Here is an 18,530-nt window from a genome sequence, read left to right as displayed (position 1 = left end):
GATCTAAATGCTCCTTTAGCTACTAAACTGCTCCATGTGTAAAGAATTACGGGATCTTTTCTGTGTCTTTACCTAATTTTAGCCCTGATGTTGTCCATCCTTTAAAAAAAAGTGTTAGACTTAAAATATAAGAATGGATGTATATATGAAATTCAATCAAATTGATGAAACAATGAAACAAAAGATGTAAACGTAAGAATTTCTTTCGATGTTGATTTCTGAAACCTCATTATTGCCAACACAGATGAAAAACTTCCCGTTAGTAAAAGGTTGTTTATTTACATGACATGAAAAGTTTTGGTTCTTTCAGCTGCTGATTCAAACAGTAACTTAGCTGTGATCCAGGCCTGAACTTTACAAATGATTGTATCAAATGTTGCAGAGTATAAACAGTATAAACATGATCGTATATGTGCACGTTACATGTAGCAAACCACATCCGCTGGGGTTCCTGACCCCTGGGTGAGAAACACTCAGCTCTGCTTTCTTCTTTTTTCTCAGTTCCAGCTTCAAATTCATCCATTTTTTCAAGTGAGACCTGAGATTTGAAAACCTCAGCACGGTGATGCGGTTGCCATGGCGATGCTGCTGCCTTTACAGGTTGATCAGGCTCTCTTCCTCGGGCTCCTCGGGGCCTGCGGCGCTGACATCGTCGAAGGGGAGGAGGGTTTCTGCAGGCGGAGGCGGAGGTGGAGGTGGAGGTGGGGGCGGGGCTGTGGGGCTTGTGCGGACCGGCTGGACGCTTGATTGGCCGACGGGGTGGAAGACGAAGCAGTAGGCTCCTGGTTGGCAGCTGTTCTTCACACTGAGGGCCAAATCTGTCGGTGCGACGGGCTGAAAGACTTCGTCCTTGTAAACACTGAGCGTGTAGGACTCTGCAGGAGGAATCACACCAGCTGCTGCTCAGTTTTATCTTTTATATGTTGTGTGTTAAGCTCAATCTCCTGGAAAATCATGGCTTTAATGGTGCAAAAGAAGTGTTATCTGTGGTCTTTGAGTTTTGGAGTGAAAAACAAACTTTTACCTTGTTCAAATCGCACGGCGCACTGTTCAGAGAGCTGCTGGATGGTCGTCGTGGGGAGCACACCCAGAGTTTTGGGGTTCACGCCGTCCTCAGGACAGTACACCGTCAGGAAGTCCTACAAGAGACGAAAAAGAACGATTAACTTGTGGCAGGAAAGAGCTGTGACGTGTTCATGTTGGAAGCACTGAACGCTGCAGCAGAGTTAAAATATGGTGATGATATCTAATTGTGCATAAACTTCAGACTTTCTCTGTGTTTATTTGTCTTATTTTAGCTTTACTGGCTGCAGCAGTTATGACCTTTATTAAAAGAAATTCCTGTCATGTCAGGAATGTTTGACTCTATCCTTAATAGCAGTAAGACCCTCGGGGGGCCCTTTTGGTGTCGACGCTCAAGGCTTCAGATCTAATAACCAGACAGAATGAGTGCAGTTCAGATCATTTGCTGTCCGGATTTCTGAAGATCGTTTTTTGGACACTGGCTCATTATTTTTTGTACCCGAACAGATCCCTGGTTGACGCGCTCCTGGTTGAGCGTGCGTCGTCTCTCCCAGCGGTGGATGGAGTCCTGAACCTCCCTGCTCAGTTGCCGCGTTGCTGACCTCTGCTGGTCGAACGTCTTGATGTGCTCCAGCGCTCCGTAGGTGGTGGTCAGGTAGTACGAGCCTGAACACACACACACACACACAGGATACACACTCAGATCAGGAGCCCAATGAACCGTGAAGATGAGGGTGAAGGTTTCTGCTCAGCTCCTCAGTCAGGTTTAGATTCTGGACTTTGGACTTTTGCAACACCTCGATTCTGTCTTCATTCGTTGTTTGGGCTCGTTATCTTGTTGCACGACTCAGTTTGTGTTCATACCTTCCCCCAGCGTTAACGATGGGTCCATCAGCTCCATCATGTACTCCACATCCAGCTGCAGGGCGGACAGATTGGATCTAGCCAGGACGTACATCATTACAGGGAGGAAGTCATCAGCGCCGTGGGCCCGCCCTGAGAACACAAACATGTTTTTATGGCCTTTTTCATGCAGGGACGTTAGAGTGAGTCTACAGTGTGTTGTGTTGCGAACACTGTGGTTCTGACCCGGGCAGCTGATGGACATGGAGTCATAGATGATCTTGCAGGTCTTCAGCAGAAGCTCGATCTTCTTCTGCGGAGAGTACTCCTGGTGAAGTTTGTTCAGTTTGATGCTGATCTTCTCCATGGCGGGGGCCTCGGGGACGGCGGTGGTTATCCCTAAAGCTGTGGTGGTGCTGCCGAGGATGACAGACTGACACACACACACACACAGACAGTTTAACATTTGCCTTCCTTTACATCTGTCATCTCTTGGTGAAATGGTCCACCTGGTTCTGTGCCAGCTGCTCCATGCTGCCAGCGCCGACGTGCAGCTTCTCCAGGCTCTTGTAGATCGGCTCCTTCAGCGGCTTCAGGACGCTTTTACACAGAGCCCCCTCCACGATGCTCTCTGCAAAGATGTGCGCAACGCTCATCATCGAACAGGAAATGGCACAGAAAAGAAATCAAGCCGCAACGTCAAAAGCTTAAAATGTAACACATTTCAAAATAAAGTCCCAGCTGCCTTTAATGCCAGAGTTTTAAATGAAAATCATCTTATAATAAAAAGGGGCGGAGTTAAAGTCATTCTGGTTAAAGCTTATAAATGACATTACGCTCGATGTTATGCTCACAGATGCTCACAATCTGTTAGAGATCGAAGAATATTTTGATAAACGTAGCTAAAAGCTTAAAGGAGCATAAAAAGTCAAGAATAGAGTATGCTGAAGTAGATTTCAGGGAATGTTTTTATGGAATTGGAGAGAAGTCAGTGGTATTTTATGGGGAAAATGTTTCTAAATAGAATTAAACAGTTCAACAATTAAAAAAGTTAAACACTAAAAGTCACAGCACACTTTCTATTTTGTTATATGAACGCTTAAAAAAGCTCGAAAGTGGTTTGATATTAAATGAAAAGAGAACATTTGGAAGAAACTATAAACAGGAACGGAATACTGCTGAGTCAGCATTCACACGAATATCTTTGGATCATTTTGGACTGCGTTTCCCACAATGCAACACTCACAGTGTTGTTTAACCTGCCTGAAGTACACACTTTGAGAGCTTCGCGCTCTTCTGGGAAACTGACCTCATAGGCGTTAACCTTTTTTTTCTTCTCAGCCCCCAGGAAACAAGATGTGCTTCAAAACAAACTCGTCAAAGGAAGTTGCAGAGATGATGCTACTTCCCAAAACGTTAGTTCCATTTAACACGTGTCAAACTCCGTTCCCCGGGGGCCGCTCTCCTGCATGATTTAGACGTGTTCCTGCTTTAAAACACCTGGTTTAAATAAACAACTTGTTGCCATGCTCCTGGAGAACTTGATGATTTGGTGAGGAGGTGATTAAACCGTTTGAATCAGGTATGTTGGAGCAGAAAGACCTAAAACCTCCAGGACAGCGGAGCCTCAAGGCCTGGAGTCTGACAGCCCTGATTTAACAGAGTAAAGTTACCCAGTTTGTCCTGTGTGTACTGATGCTGCGGCTCCAGTATGACCTGCAGCTCCGAGCTCTGCAGCAGGTAACTCTTCAGCTGAGTCATCATCTGCCTGATCTCCTGCAGCAGCTCCGTGGAGGTCAGGTGGTTCGACATGGTCTCCAAGGTGAACGCTCGGTGGTCTTTCACCTGAGCACAGAGCACAAAAACTGTTGTTCTCACGCCTCGAGCCGGGGGAGGAGGAACTTCAAACCCCTCTGTGTTCTCACCAGGTGCCCAAAGTAGCTCAGAGGGTCCCGGGCCAGCTCCACGATGCGTTTGGCGAGCCGGCCGTCGTGGTAGATGAGTCCGGTGAGAACGGTGGACAGGCGATGCCGGGCTCGGTCCAGCATGAGGGTGGGGGTCCTCCTGACGGCTGATTTACAGCCGCGGCTCTCTGCGGGGCTCCTGGAGGAAAGAAATACAGCAGGTGCTTCAGTCAGCTGAAAGAGCTGAACAGGCTGCAGTGCCACTTTACAGATTCGGATAATTGTCAGCGTTTAATTGGCCCGATCAGTTTGATATGTTTTATTTGATTAAATGAGCACAACTCTGTGAGTTCGTAGCAAAAGTCTTCACCTTCATCTTCGACCTGGATTGGGTTTCAGAAACCTCAAATGTTCTATTTAAACTTCTTTCTTCCTGACTTTGCAACATTCGACCACATTCAGCTAGTTAAATCCAGATTAAATTAATATTTATTTTCTACCAGAAAGAGCAAAGGAGTGTAGGAGTTTCTAATTAACTTCACGTGGAGGTGGATTAAAAAGGCTGACGGTTTAATTTGTTTATTGATGTCACAGGAAGCATAAAGGTTAACCAGCCTCTTCTAATGTACAAACATTGTGGCTCATAAAGAGGAACTTATTTTTCTACGTGCAGGAAGCTTGAGTCTAAATGTGGAAGTCTTCTCGAGTCTGACGGAGATCTGCTGAGGTCTGATAAATCATCTGGGATTATTTGTTCTTGTAGACGTGAACAGCAGGTGAAACAAACGTTGTAAAGTCAGAATAAAGGGAGTTTAAAACCAAGGCCCTTTCCGTTTTTTTATTTTAATTTTTTTTTACATAAGGAAAAGTGCAACTGAAACTTGCAAATCTTTAGTTCTGCTTCGCTGATTTTCATAAAACAGTCAAGGGAGTTTGCTGTAGTTTCAATGAAAGTATGAAAATCTGTGTTTTTAGGCCAGCTGTCAGGCCTCAGGCGTTAATGTGAGCAAATGTGATTAATAATTATCATGAGTTTTTCCACTTAAAGTAGTTGTAAGCCACAAAAGGAGAAAGAGTGACGCCTGATAAACGCTTGGGATTAATTCTTAATTCCTTTTTTTCCCCTTATTTACTAAGAACTGAAAAATAAAAAGTTTTGTCTGCCCTGTTAACGTTTTAAAAAGTTCAGACTTCTTGTTTTTAGGCTCAATTTAAAGGTTACATGCATCAAGTTCTAGTTTGGCTGCTTTTGTTGTCGAAAGAGGGCGATAATGTTTTTGTATGTTGTCACTGCATGTTAGCGAAATATCTCATGAGCCGATCAACACAAAGATAAATCTAACTCAGCTGGTTTTATAGATATTGAGCTAAAATTTTCTTCAGTGGTAGCTGAGAGTCATTCAGAAAACATACTTTGAGCGTGACTTTTTGCAAACTGGACAAACTTCAAGGTTTGAAACATTTTCATTTGCTGATCTGCGTTGTCACCTGACGAGCTAATTAAACAACAGAGATTTATTTCTCTTAAATGGGACTTTTTATCTTTAAGAAGCTAAATCTGTTCTGATCCTCTGCAGGAAAATGTTCTGAATTTAACAGTTTCTATCTGACTAGGTGTGTTTTTTATTTTATTTTATGTTAATCAGCATGAAACAGCTCTTTCTACATGTTTCTACAACATGTTGTCTGTGTTTTGTCATATTTTTTGTGTAATCTTGTTAAAACCCGTTAAGGCCCCACCTGGACTCACCTGAGCCCCACACCTACCTGTGGTTGGCGTCTTGCTCCTGATTGGTCTCTCCCTCCTCCTCGGTGCTGCTGGTGGAGCAGGAGTCGAGGTCTGGCCCCAGAGGAGCGCCGCCCTGCGGTGAGTACAGCGACACGTCTTGGCGTCGCACCGGAGATGGAGGGGGAGGTTTCATCCCTGCGCTCTGATTGGTCACAGGTGAGTTTGTGATGGATGGTTTAGTCCTGGGCGGAGGGACGGGACGGGATGGTTTCTTTGTCGGCGGTGGGACCTGGGACTTTAGTTTGTCCTCCTTCACCGTCTTCAGGTCCTCCTCGTCTCTCCTGCTGGCCTCCTGCTCGGCCTCCTCACTCAGCAGACCTGCTCCTGGTTTCTCTTTTCCTTTATTTTCATTTATCTTTGCAAGATTCTGTCCATCGTCTCCCCCTGTCCTCTCTTTGACTGAGCTTTTCCTGGACGAGGAGGAGGAGGTGGAGCGGTGTAGGGGAGCAGGGGGCAGAGGTGGAGCAGTTCGGCTCAGGAGGGGGACGGGAGGCCTCGATGGAGGAGGTGATATTGACTTCCTCTCTTCTTTACCTCCTCCTTCCTCCTTTCGCTCAGACTCTGGAGTCACAGAAGTTAAGGCCTGGTGAGAGGAGAGGTTCGTCCCGGTACCTGAACCCAGGCCTGGGGGTCGAGGAGGCGGGGGGCGCTTGTACGAAGTCTCCTGGCTGGTTTGAGTCGGACCTTTGGCCTGCAGGCTCGGCCTCTTGGAGGTTTCTCCGTTCTGCTGGGAGGAGGCGACGCTTTCGCTGTGGATGGGGTCACATTTGGAGGCGGAGGAGGAGGTGTTGGGGTCTTTGCTGGGCTGCTCTTCCACAGTGACTGGGTTTACGTACAGGTAAGGGTTGGGCTGAACCAGGAGGTCCTGGTTCTTCTGGTTCAGATCAGACATCCAGAAATCTGCAGCAAAAACAGAGAAATGTGAAAAATCCTTCAAACGTTAACGTTACTCACCGCAAAATCCACTTTATTTGATTTCTTACGCAACAAAATCGTTTCCGCAATGAATCATCTGGTTCTTATCTTGTCATGAGATTACGACACGGCAGGATTATTTAGCAAAATCTTTTATTATTTAGAAAAATCTACACAACCGACAAAAGAAATGACCTCCGTCTACAAGCCTCAGCAGGTCAAAGGTTAAAGGTCATGACAGGACAAACGTCACAGGTTGTGAACAAACTACAAGATGTTTACCCATAATGCACAGCGGCACGTTTGGAGGCAACCAACGCAAAGACTAGCTGTTGAGCACGGTGGTGGAAGGGTGATGATTTGGGCTTGTTTTGCTCCTGAAATTTAATTAACTTTTTGTCAAATAAGTGGTAAACGTTACGTGTTGTTGCTCATTTAATGCTGCATTTAAAGCCTGTGAATGATCATTTTGTTTATGTTTAATGCAAAACCTCAGAGCTTAAAGACCTTTTTATGTGATTTAATTTAGTTTATTTTATTCAGCGTGGGCAGCATAAATTGTGTTTTCCAGCCAAATCACTCGAATGAGGTTAAAGCTCAGGAAAAAAAACCCCAACTATAAACGTGAAACACGACCTTGTGAGTTTTTTTATTTTGGTATTTCATGAGAACAGACTGACTCACTTGCTTTGTTTCTGACTCAGTTTTAAAACCGAGGCTTCGTGAGTCATTGTGACCCACAGGCAGCAGGAGGATTAACACCGAAACGCTGCTTCAGTCAGAAACTTCAACAGGTCTCCGCTCCGAGCCACCAATTAATCGCTCGTGTGACATCATTCCTTCATAAAACGTTCAACCTGTATCTGTTTGTTTCCATTTAATGCGCTGTTTGCAGCTGGTTGTTTAATTAGTGAAGCTGTTTACCTGCACCCAAGGCTGAGATGACCTCCAGCTCCTCTTTCTTCGTTGCCGCGGTGACGGCCTGGGGTAGCCTCAACGAGATGGCGAGGATGTCTCTGATTGGGAGATTTATCCATAAAAACTCAGGTAATTAATGTCAGTTTGTAAATGAATGTAAATTTGACAGTTTTGGTTTTTAATAAATTGTATTTGGGTTTAGAACAGCACTGTTTTTTTTATTATTTTGCTTCCAAGGAGACAGATGTCAGGCATAAATTTACATTTTTGCGCCAACAGATTATTCATATTAGCTGAAAACGTGGCACTCAGCAGACGATCAGCTGGAGGAGGATGCATTTCTCAGGTCTCGTGTCGGATCTTTGCTGGATTTGTTTTTCCCGTTTCAGATTTGGATTCTGTTCATCTTCAGGCCTGACACATCCTTTTTTTGTAGTCTTACTCAAAATATTTTAGGTAACAGCTCTTTGGAAGTCACCTTTTAGACGCCAAATTCATATTTTCTTTCTGTCAAACTGTTATTTCTGGTATTTTTTTTAACAATTCAACTAAAGAATGGGAACAAAGTCTAACTTTATGACAGGCTGCTGGTAAAAAAGAGCCTAAAAATCCCATTTAATTTGATTTTTTTTGCTAATGGTATTACATTATCTCACTGGGCTGCGACTCTTGAGGACTAGTTGGACACAAACTTGTGGGAAAATACTCAAATGTTTACTTGGAATCACAGTGAACGGCACTTTTCCACAAACTCCTGGCAAAATTTGAGCCAAAACCAGCTCAGAGTTTGCATACATGTCGCCATAAGAGTTATGGATGTGCTCCATCGGTGTATAAATGGAGCTTAAAGCACTGATTAGTCTCCGTAGAATGATTTCTCCAGGTTAGCTTTGTAAAGATTCAGTGCTGTATGAATGTGTGTGGATGGGTAAATGAGGACACAGATTGTGTTGTAAAGCGCTTTGAGTGGCCTGATTGGACAGAAAGGTGCTCTATAAGTACAGTCCATTTACCTTAAGTAAGCTCTGACATTAAAACATTTTAAAAAAGGATGGTCGCAAACACTCAGTGAGAAAATTAGAGCTTTTTCTCCTAATATTGAGTCAAGTTTGAGCCACAAATAGTCTCCGACAGTTGCAGTCATGTGAGATATTACCTTTATGTGTCGACACAACACGTGTTAAGCTTTTTGGGTTCAGCAGCCTTAATTATTTATGGGTCAGAGTTAAGTAGCTAAACAAACAAACAAACAAACAAACAAGCTAAAATAAACATTTCTTTGAAAATGGTCGGGTACGAGGACTGAAACTGAGAGGAAAAAGCCTCCAAAGTAAAAGAAAACTATTAAAACTGTTGATCAAGACCACTGGCTGCTGGATAAAGACGTGTGTGTGCCTCTAGGTGTGTGTGTGTGTGTGTGTGTGTGTGTCGTACCTGCTGGCACAGTAGAAGGAGATCAGTTTGAAAATGTCATCAAAAACCAGAGAGGATCCCTCCAAGTGAACAACTGAGAACAGAAAACAGTTTAAAAGTGAACCATCAATGGATTTTTATATATTTTTTTGTGATATATTCCCGTGTACAGGTGTTTGTCGCGGACGCCTACATGTTTTGTGTTGCTTGATGGTCAGATTGTGAACACGTGGCGCTCCCTGCTCATCGGGCAGTCGGACTGAAATCATTAAGACTTTATCTTCTGCAGTGTGAACCAGGAACGCCTGCAAATATCAGCAATTACTGGGGCTGAGGGACACTAAAACAGGTGAAAGCAGAGAAAAGGTCTTACCCCTGCTAACTCCTTCTCCAGAATACAGACGCTTTTGTCTCGGGTGAGTCCTTCGGGTCGCCACACAGAAACACTCCCGACCAGTTTATCCACGGAGCTCAGCGACGGAGGAGCTGCTGAGGGTGGGAGGGTGACGGGAGCAGGTGGGAGAGAGGGGGAGGAAGGAGGAGTAGTCGGGTCAGAGGGCACGGGCGGTTCAGGGTGAGGAGGAGAGACGACGACGGGAGAAAGAGGAGGGGGAAGAGACGGGGGAGCAGGAGGGAGACACATAGGGGCGGCTGGAGGCTGGGGAGGTCGAGAGGGGAGCTGGGAGGACTTAGGCCCGAGAGGCGGGGGTCTGGGTCGGCATGGCCTGGCCGGAGGGTGGGAGGGCAGCGATGGTGGAGGAAGAGGAGAAGAGGGGGAGACGGGTGAGGAGGCGAGGGCTCCTGTCAGAGAGCCTGAGTGACTGTAAAGAAAAGAGAGGAGATTTCAGAGGCTCAGCACCGTTTTACACATCAGACACGGGATGAACTATCTATCTGCAACAGGTAAGATGTTAATTGCTCATAACCTTTCCACAGAGCCTCTCTTCAAAGAGTCTGAAATATTTAAAGCTGCGAGACTTCAACATGTTTTCTGTGGCTTTAAAAGACCCAAGTTTATTTTTGTTCTTGCGCTTTAGCTGTAAGCTAATTTAGTTTTGCTCCACACCCTGAAGCTGGGGGAAGGTTTAACGGGTGGTTTCTGCAGCAGGAAACAATACTTACTGTGTAGGTGGAAGGTAAAACCAAACCAATTAGCTAAACAATGAGACAATGTCTTTCAGCTTCGAAAATAAGACTCGGGATGAGAAGTTCCCTCAACTAACAAACCTGAAAGTTAAAACTTTGGTCTAAAAATAAAGAAAAAGCTGGTTATCTTTAGACGCTCCAGCTTCTTAACAGAAAAGGAGAACAAACAGGTCAAAGGTTAAGATGATTTACATTTTTTCCAGTAGTTTCTAAGACTTGAATGCAGGCTCAGAGTCGACTCTTTCTGTTTTAGTGTAAAACACTTTAGATGGTGAGTGTTTTTAGGCGCAGAGTAAAATGCTTCATTAACTCCGTGGCTCACCTGTGAAAGGTTTTAACTGTAAGACTTTCCTGTGCTGTTTATAATTCACTCAACGCGTGAGAGGAAGGCGTGAAACGAGTGAAAGGAGCAGTTCTCACCAGCCTCCGAACGTTCATACAGAACAAACCTCAGAAACCAAAATCATCTGAGATCAGCACAAAAATTTTTATTTTTAGCTGTGCGCTTATTTTAAGGTAACAGTGTTTAAGGTTGCTTTTAGTTCTTTAGTTAGTTGTAAAACTGACTGAGTTATAGCTATAATACTGACTAGCTTAAGCGGCCATTTCAAATTGAATTGACTCCAAAAGTTAGACGAATGTCTGTTTCATTGAAATTTATCCAGTAGTTCATGGCATATTTTGCTAACAGACACACTGCTGCCACCAACAGCTAAAGCTAAAGTTTTAAGCATGAGTTGTGAATGACTCTCAGCTACTACCACACCAAATCTTAGCTCAATAGGTGTAAAAACGATGAAATTATAACCATTTCAGTGCTTTATAAGGTTAGTTGATTGTGGCAGCCATCTTGAATTGCATTGCTTTGAAAAGATAATTAGTTGTAGACGTACAGTTTCATTAAAATCCATCTAGTGGTACATGAGATATTTTGCTGACATAGGTAAAAAACGTCATCGTTCACTTTTAACCATTTAGTGACGGGAGGCAGAAATACAAACAAAGAAGGCAGGGAAACTGCTTCTTGTTGTCTTTATGATTCTGAAGATAACTTTTCTGCTCCAGAATCCAGTACAATAAATACTTTTCAGAGTATGTTTCACTCAGAATATAAAGGTCACAAGTTGAGATCTGATGAAGTTCTCCACGTCTGAGAAAACCCACCTTCCGGTCGGCGTCCTTTTTAAGCCAATTAATGCGATTCTCAGATGGCAGCAGAGCTGTCAGGAGAGCCTTCAGAGACCATTACAGGGACAGAGCTGAGACGACCCCCGTCACGGTCCAGATCCTCTCTGTTTGTTTGATTTTGTTGTTCAAGGGAACTGACACGAAAAGGTGTTACTACCCGACTTCTCTGATGACGGCTCCACGATTTTTAATTTGAAGGACTCAGAGCCTGACAGCTGAGGGAGATTTGTTATTGTTATCATCAGACAGCTTCAGTCTCCTAATTTGGATCTCCTGACGTCTAAATGTCCTTGCAGATAAACATGTTTGAATATGGCAGACATTCTGACTCCAACGTCTGAATCGTCGTGGCATTGAACTAAAAGACACGAACCATATCACTGATTATTTGGTGGCGCTTTAGTTTTGTTTGCAGTAACTCCGGCCTCTATGACCTCAGACGAAGTCATGTTTGAGTCCACACGCAGCTGCACACAATCCAATTTGTTTATGTGGGGGTAAACAACCAAATAACGTCAGAAAAACAAAATTCAAGGCAAAAGTTCTGTTTGCATTCTGCCTCCTCATGTAGCTGATTTGGACAATCTGTGAAAGTAACGTTATGTGGCAAAATGAGTTATTTTGACTCAAAATGTTTGCTACTTACAACTTTTACCTTTCTTTTTGCTACTTTTAGTTAGTATTTTTCAGCTATCCTGTCAATACTTTTGGCTTTTAGCAAAACGTTTGCTGCTTGTAGTCATTTTCTATTTTTAGTTTTTAGAAATCTTTTTGCTTCATTTTAGCTTTTATCTAGTATTTTCCTACTTTTAGGTATTTTGCTCCTTTTAGCTTTTAGCTAGTGTTTAGCGTTTTGCTTCTTTTAGCTTTTAATTGGCGTTCTGCTACTTCCAGCAAGCTTTTTGCTTCTTTTATCTTTTACACCTTTTAGCTTTTAGTTATTGTTTTGCTTTAGCATTTTGCTTCTTTTGGTTTAAATAATAACTTAATATAAATGTAATTCCCATTAAATAACAATTTAATGGGAAATCTGACATTAGTGAGCTTTATTTTTATTCTCCACCTACTCACTTCTTCATTTTCGATCCAAATTTGAGCAGCCAAAGCAAAATACATGAAATAATTTCCACCAAGTTTTTTGTTACAGTTCTGCCATGCTGTTAAATTCTGTTCTAACTCTTCAAACTTCTGCTTTTTGCTGCTTTATTGAGCTTTTTGTTTGAGGAAGGAACAAAAAACAGGCGGCTTTTCTTGCAGAAAACCACAGTCAATTCTGTCACCCATTTATGCCCCAAATCAGCAGCTAATTATTGATATGAAAGGACAAATTATTGCATTATAGCTGTTTAATGTGCCACTTTATCAGGGTTTATTGAAGTGACTCAAGACGCAAACATGTTCCCTCAAATCCTCCATGGCTGCATGGCAAACAGATCCTTTTAATTATTTTGATTTTGAAATATGATCAAGTCAGGCTTAGTTTATTTTAATAAAAGAGTTGTAATTTCTGAAACAAACTTCCTCAGATGATTTTAGTTTTGAGCCAGCAAAGTTGAACTATTTGCAACAGAAAAAGAAAAACAGCCATAAATTTGCTCCGTCACTGAGAGTTGGAAAAATGTAAGAAGAGGCTGAAGAATGACTGCAAACAATGTGGTTAAAGCAGAGATACGTAAAGATGACTTAAAGACCAGATAAGAAAACATGAGATACAAAGAAACTGGGACACAAAGGCAGGAAGGAAAACACTGTCTTTGTTTCTTTATAATTTGTTTCCTGTTTTGTGTCTGTCCTTTTGTGCGTAACCTAAAAATATGCCAAGGCTTTACTTTAATAGTCAACAGTAACTCCAGACTTGAGTTTTATTTTAGAAAGAAGCTCAAAAAGAAGAAACAGGATATTTCATGCCAAACAGCCTCACAGAAAAAGAGTAGAATTACCTTTAGGTCAGCTAAATGTGAAAACAGAGCAAGAATAAACAACCTCAGCACAGACATTCTGACTTTTATGGTCTTTTAAAAACATCTGGGCTCCATATTTGCTACATAAGCAGATAGTTACTTCATACTAATGTACAATGTAGGGTCTATCTATCTATCTATCTATCTATCTATCTATCTATCTATCTATCTATCTATCTATCTATCTATCTATCTATCTATCTATCTATCTATCTATCTATCTATCTATCTATCTATCTATCTATCTATCTATCTATCTATCTATCTATCTATCTATCTATCTATCTATCTGCCAATCAGTATCAAAGAAAAGCCGTTGCCAGACATTTCTAGGCTCTTATTGGCTAATGAAGAGCGCGCCTATTGACGAGACAAATTGCTCTGTTTTAATTGGCTAATGTTTGAGCTGGGCGGGTCCAAAGAGTGCAGTTGAAATATGTTGTTTTTTCTTTTAACTAGTTAACGTTAACCAACGGCTGGTTTTGAGCCGATTTCTTCGTTTAGATAAGAAACGAACGGACAAATTTAAATATGACAGAACGTCGACTAGGTAAGGAATAACTAATGCATAAAAAATTAAATCTTCCCAAAGATTTGTTGTTTTTAAAGACAAAGTGTTTTAGCTAGCTAGCTAGCTTGTAGCGGTAAGAGCCGCAGGAGCTTAAGACAGAGCATCCACTGCCTTCTCAGGACTAAAGAAGAAATTAAAAAAGTATAACTTCGAAAAGTAAGAATTTTTAAGCTGCATTTATTAAGAGTTGTGCTGCTATTATAAATGTCCATCACATTAGATATGCAAATTTGTGTTTTTCCTGTTTTAAAGGCGTCAACCTCACACATATTTTTTGACTTCTTTCACTTCATCTGAATTTGGGTATTAATATTTTTACCTCCTGGTTTGTCATTTGTCTGTAATAAGTAATGTCTTGGCTGTTTAGTTAGGTTTTCATGTTACCAGAGTAATTTAAGTAACTTTTGGCTTTAGTGATTATTATTAAGCTGGTTTTTATGTGATCTTTGATAATAATGATTGGTGATTATTATCTGGTGAATAACGGTTTACCATAATATGTGCCTGTAACTAGTACCAGGAGGCCCCTGAGGGTGATAAAAAAAGTATTTAAAAAATCACATTCTTTCACAGTATGTGAATACATTTACTTCATGCTAATCAGTCTTTTGCTAAAGTGTCTAAACAGCATATAGTACAGCATTATGTACCTCTTTAAATAAATATAACTAATGGTAAATGAGCTCCATTTTAACTAGCATTTACCACCAAGACCATGGCAGGATTAGGGATCTTAATTAATTAATTAAGCAATGAATTGGAGGCTTGCATCTAATTGGAAATGAGTAAAATGAAGCATTTGGAAAACATTGAGTCATTAAAAACATTATTACTATTATGGGATTCAGGGCTGGTAAGCTCTTTGGAAAGTCTGGTTTTAACCAAGACATCTAAAAATAGAGCTTTTTAAAAATTTTTGTACATGTACATTTTTACCGTAACATTCTGATGAGTAAAAGACTTAAAGCCATCGCTGACCTTGCTCAGCGTCACAAGACCTCAGCAATTCTCAGCAATGTGTAGGAAAAATGAATCACAATCTGAAGCATTTATAATTCTTTAAAGTAAGTTTTTTTTTAAATATAAAAAGTAGCCTGAAAATGAGCCCTAACCCTAACTTACGGTTTGTTCCTTTAAAAGGATGTGGTTGAGAGCAGATTATTACTGAAGTCACTGCAAGCTTTGACAAAACCCAAACCCTTCTCTCTTTCTGTTTGGGATCTGCGGGGTCTGAAAATATCTCATTCGGGGAGTCATAAAAACTTTCAGGAAACTGTTTCATCACAGAAACCAGCCTCCTTATCTTGATTGTCAGCATCAATTTCCGATCAAAGTGTTATATCTTGGCCTCAAAACTTAAAATCATTTGCATTTGCTATTAACTCAGGGAACCACAGTATAAAACGTGTATTATTTAAGTGTTTATTTTCTAATTTTTACATCCCGAGGAGAAAATTCAACTTGTGACTGGCCATTTTTAAATACATCATTATTAAAAACTGGAAATTACTAACCCCCATTTACTGAATCAGCAGGATCAGAAATTATTAATACTGGAACAGCTTTGATGAATCTTTACTTGTCAGCAAAACTTCCTAATGTTAGCTCTCTGTTTCCTGAGACATTAGGTGACGAAGGAAGTACTGTGTCATTTTAGACTCAACGTTTTGTCCTCCAGCTGGTCATTCCATGATTTCAACATTTTTATTTGCTGTGTAGTGTTTTACCAATTAACTCATGAAATTTGATTTAAAAAAACAGGACGATTACCAACTGTTTGTGGTTAGAAATGACATTCTGTTTGAGGTGCTAAAACGTCTCTAGTGAGGTTATAACCTGCTATAAGAGTTGTCTGTTGATAGTAGTTAGTCTCCAAATGTACGTTTGGATTGAAGCTGAGCTGCAGCAGTTGGTGTGAGAAAATACTAGCATTTTTTGTTGCAACCTCACTGTACTCCGAGTGTTATCGACCAAAGTAACCAACGAGCCGCGAGTCTTTGTTGTGAGCATCCAGTCTTTAAAAATCGCGGCTTATTTTTCTATGCACGGCTTGCAAAAACTGCATTCTTGGCTGCGCACATTATTTCGTTGCTCACCTCAGCAGCCCCCCTAAACGTTTATGGTTTAATCTGCTGCAATGCACTTTTTAAATGAAGTCAGGCAGATTTTTTGAGAAGAAGAACTGACCTCCGCCAAGGAAGTTATGGTTTTGGTAACGTTTCTTTCTCTGTGCTCAAGATTACTCAAAAAGTAAAGAACAGATTTGGATGAAATTTTCAGGAGATGTTGAGGTTGTCACAAAGAAGAAATTATTAAATTTTGGCGGTGATCGGGATCACAATCCAGCTCCTACAACTTTTTCATGACCCTATGGCCTAGGCGGAGGTTTGCACTTCCTCAATATACAGCGATGACATCACATGATGATGTCATCAGTCCCATTATATCACACTGATAATGGGTCTTGGCGGAGGTTTGCGCTCTCTGAGTTCTTCTAGTTATTATTTGACATCATTGTAGTTTTTAGACTGTGTGTTTTATCAGAGGACAGCTCCAGCACTCTTCAGGCTCGGAGACGGGTCGGAGACGGGTCGGACACGCCTGCGACGCAGTTCAGGTGGGTTCCAGGCACCCATGACAACTTTGTGACCATTTCAAGAGATATTTAAGTTCAGAACTCCAGCGACAGGGCTGCATGCCTCTGGACATTTCTGCAAAATGTCCGCAAAGACCAATCTGACTTTATTCTGCCTCTGGCCATTCGTAAATCACTGATGGAAAAAAGTGAAGCAGAACTCAGCTGGATTAAGCTCAACGCGTTAAAACACGACAAATTAACTCAGTTTAGCAAGGCTCTTTGTCGTTAGCAGTTTTTTTTAAAGCTGAATGCAAAGTTGCTGAGCGTCATCATCGATCTTCTGTTTGTTGTAGTCACACAGAGCATCTTTCATCACTTCGATGAGCCGGGTAGCCGGCTTACCTTTTCACGTGTGGACCGTTTCGGCTCTGTTACTACCTCGCTTCGCGGCACTAAGGCACACCAGGGGCGGGTTGGCTTCTCACACCGAGGCGGCCAGAAGGCATCTAAGTCCCGGGTTGAGGTATTTTGTAAAAGAGCCTTGTGTCTCGTGGAGACATTAGGGAGACTCCCTCAACAACAAGTCGCAGCCCAGTTTGATACCACCTTAAAGAGCGAGGATTCACTCCACCTCCTAAAAGCAGCTGCTACGAACACAGATGTTAAAAAAACAAAAAACAAGAATGAAAATGCACCGGTTTCCTTTGAGACATTGACCAAAACGCGTCAAAGATGTTTCATTTTACTTCAGGAAATTGCATCAACTTGTAGAAATGTGACTCAAACTATTTTTAAGTTTCTCAAACTGACTTAAACGTAAAACGGCTCTGCTTTCTGAAGACAAACGAGTAGCTGAACAAATCAGATTATAAGTAGTTATAAGCATAAATTCTGATTTGCAGTCCATTGTTACATGTTGTTAAACTCCTACATGCTTACATTTCTTGATGAAAGTAGGAAAAGCTAAAACTGAAAACATTTCTGCAACAAGACGAAGATAGATAATCAGGTTTGTGGAAAAACTGGGATCTTCTTCAGCCTCTGAGAAGCCATTGACCTAAATATGAGGCAGTGAGTCATCACATCTGTTTTTCCTGCTCTGGCTGTCTGACTTTGGACCCCGAGCCCCCCACCACCCCTCGGTCATCCCTTCTACAGCCATCACGACTAACAGAACAGAGTCCCCGCTCTGTTTACCCGGCGACATTTCCAAAGAGTCCCGACAAACTCACCCTGAACTGTGGGAAACGACGCTGGCCTCCATCATACTTCCACGGTGTGGGGGTTCGATTCCTCCGCCTCGCGCTGATCCATCAGAAAGCCCACCTCCTTTTCTCTTCCTGCTCTATGATCGGAGCGGGACTGTAAAAGGGAAAAACTACAAGGCAAAGGGAAAATGTGTGTGTGTGTCAGCCCTCCCCTCAGTTTCAGCCTTAACTTCCTGAGCTCATCGTCAGGCAGGAAAGGGCCGAGCGTGGTAGTCAGGACTTCCCCCTGCTGGATCTCTTTCTTTTTTTTTTTTAAACACACTGTGTCTTCTGTCTATAGATTTAACACTCTGTCATTCTGTCACTGATGGGCTTTCCTATTCACACCAAAGTCGTTCCCTACACCTTTAAATCTTCTAACAGAAACACAACCCCTCTGACATCTCCGTTCAGCCTCCCCCCCCTCCCATTTGCTCCTAAAGTTTTCCAGATGCCCCCCCTTTTCAGCCTGAGGAATGTTCAGCTTCGTGTTTTCTGCAAGACTCACACTTTTTTTGACCCCCCTTCTCCCTGCTTTTGCTGTTATCTCTTCTTCTGTGTCCTTTTTCACTGGTGAATTTACTGGCATTTACTGGCCAAGGTCACTCGCCGCCTCGGGCTCGCTCTCTCACATTCCTGAGTGTTCAACACTTTTTTTTTCTGCGTTTTAATTTGCAACAGAAACCCACAAGCAAGAACAGACCCCCCTCCCTCCGCTCTGCTCCAATGATCTGGTGGTCTCAGGGCGTAAAAGAAAACCCCAAACACTGCACAGACTGAAAGAACTGCACGTCAAAGACGCACCCAGACAGAAAGCAGCTACTTCCTGTATGAACATCACTCGTTGTGGTCAAAGTGTGTTCACTGTAGACTTTTGGCCAAGTAAAACCGTCTGTGGATGACAATCAGGTGTGAAGCTGACCTCAAGCGAGGTTTCAGTGGCATCGAGCGGCCACCAGAGGGAGCCACAACCCTAAGAATCTCACTAATTAAAACAATAAACTCCACCGTTCACTACAGACCAAAATTAAACG

General features: G+C 42.2%; 1 protein-coding gene across 1 annotated transcript; it reads right to left on the bottom strand.

Annotated features, from left to right (window-relative positions):
• Window positions 1-259: 259 nt before the first annotated feature.
• On the bottom strand, window positions 260-17,703 carry rin3 (Ras and Rab interactor 3). The gene is made up of 14 exons (XM_017434816.3): window positions 17,482-17,703; window positions 9,179-9,626; window positions 8,999-9,110; window positions 8,827-8,899; window positions 7,399-7,490; window positions 5,538-6,459; window positions 3,792-3,969; window positions 3,540-3,711; window positions 2,376-2,497; window positions 2,113-2,299; window positions 1,888-2,019; window positions 1,523-1,689; window positions 1,025-1,139; window positions 260-875 (listed from the first exon to the last, which is right to left on the bottom strand). Exons 1-14 carry the CDS (start codon window positions 17,514-17,516, stop codon window positions 595-597), a joined length of 3,036 nt encoding a protein of 1,011 aa, XP_017290305.1. The 5' UTR covers window positions 17,517-17,703; the 3' UTR covers window positions 260-594.
• Window positions 17,704-18,530: the final 827 nt, after the last annotated feature.

Source organism: Kryptolebias marmoratus, linkage group LG10 (genome assembly GCF_001649575.2).
Source record: "Kryptolebias marmoratus isolate JLee-2015 linkage group LG10, ASM164957v2, whole genome shotgun sequence".
Lineage (NCBI taxonomy): Eukaryota > Metazoa > Chordata > Actinopteri > Cyprinodontiformes > Rivulidae > Kryptolebias > Kryptolebias marmoratus.
The sequence above is the reverse complement of the archived record's forward strand: the minus strand, read 5'-3'. Positions and strand labels throughout refer to the sequence as shown.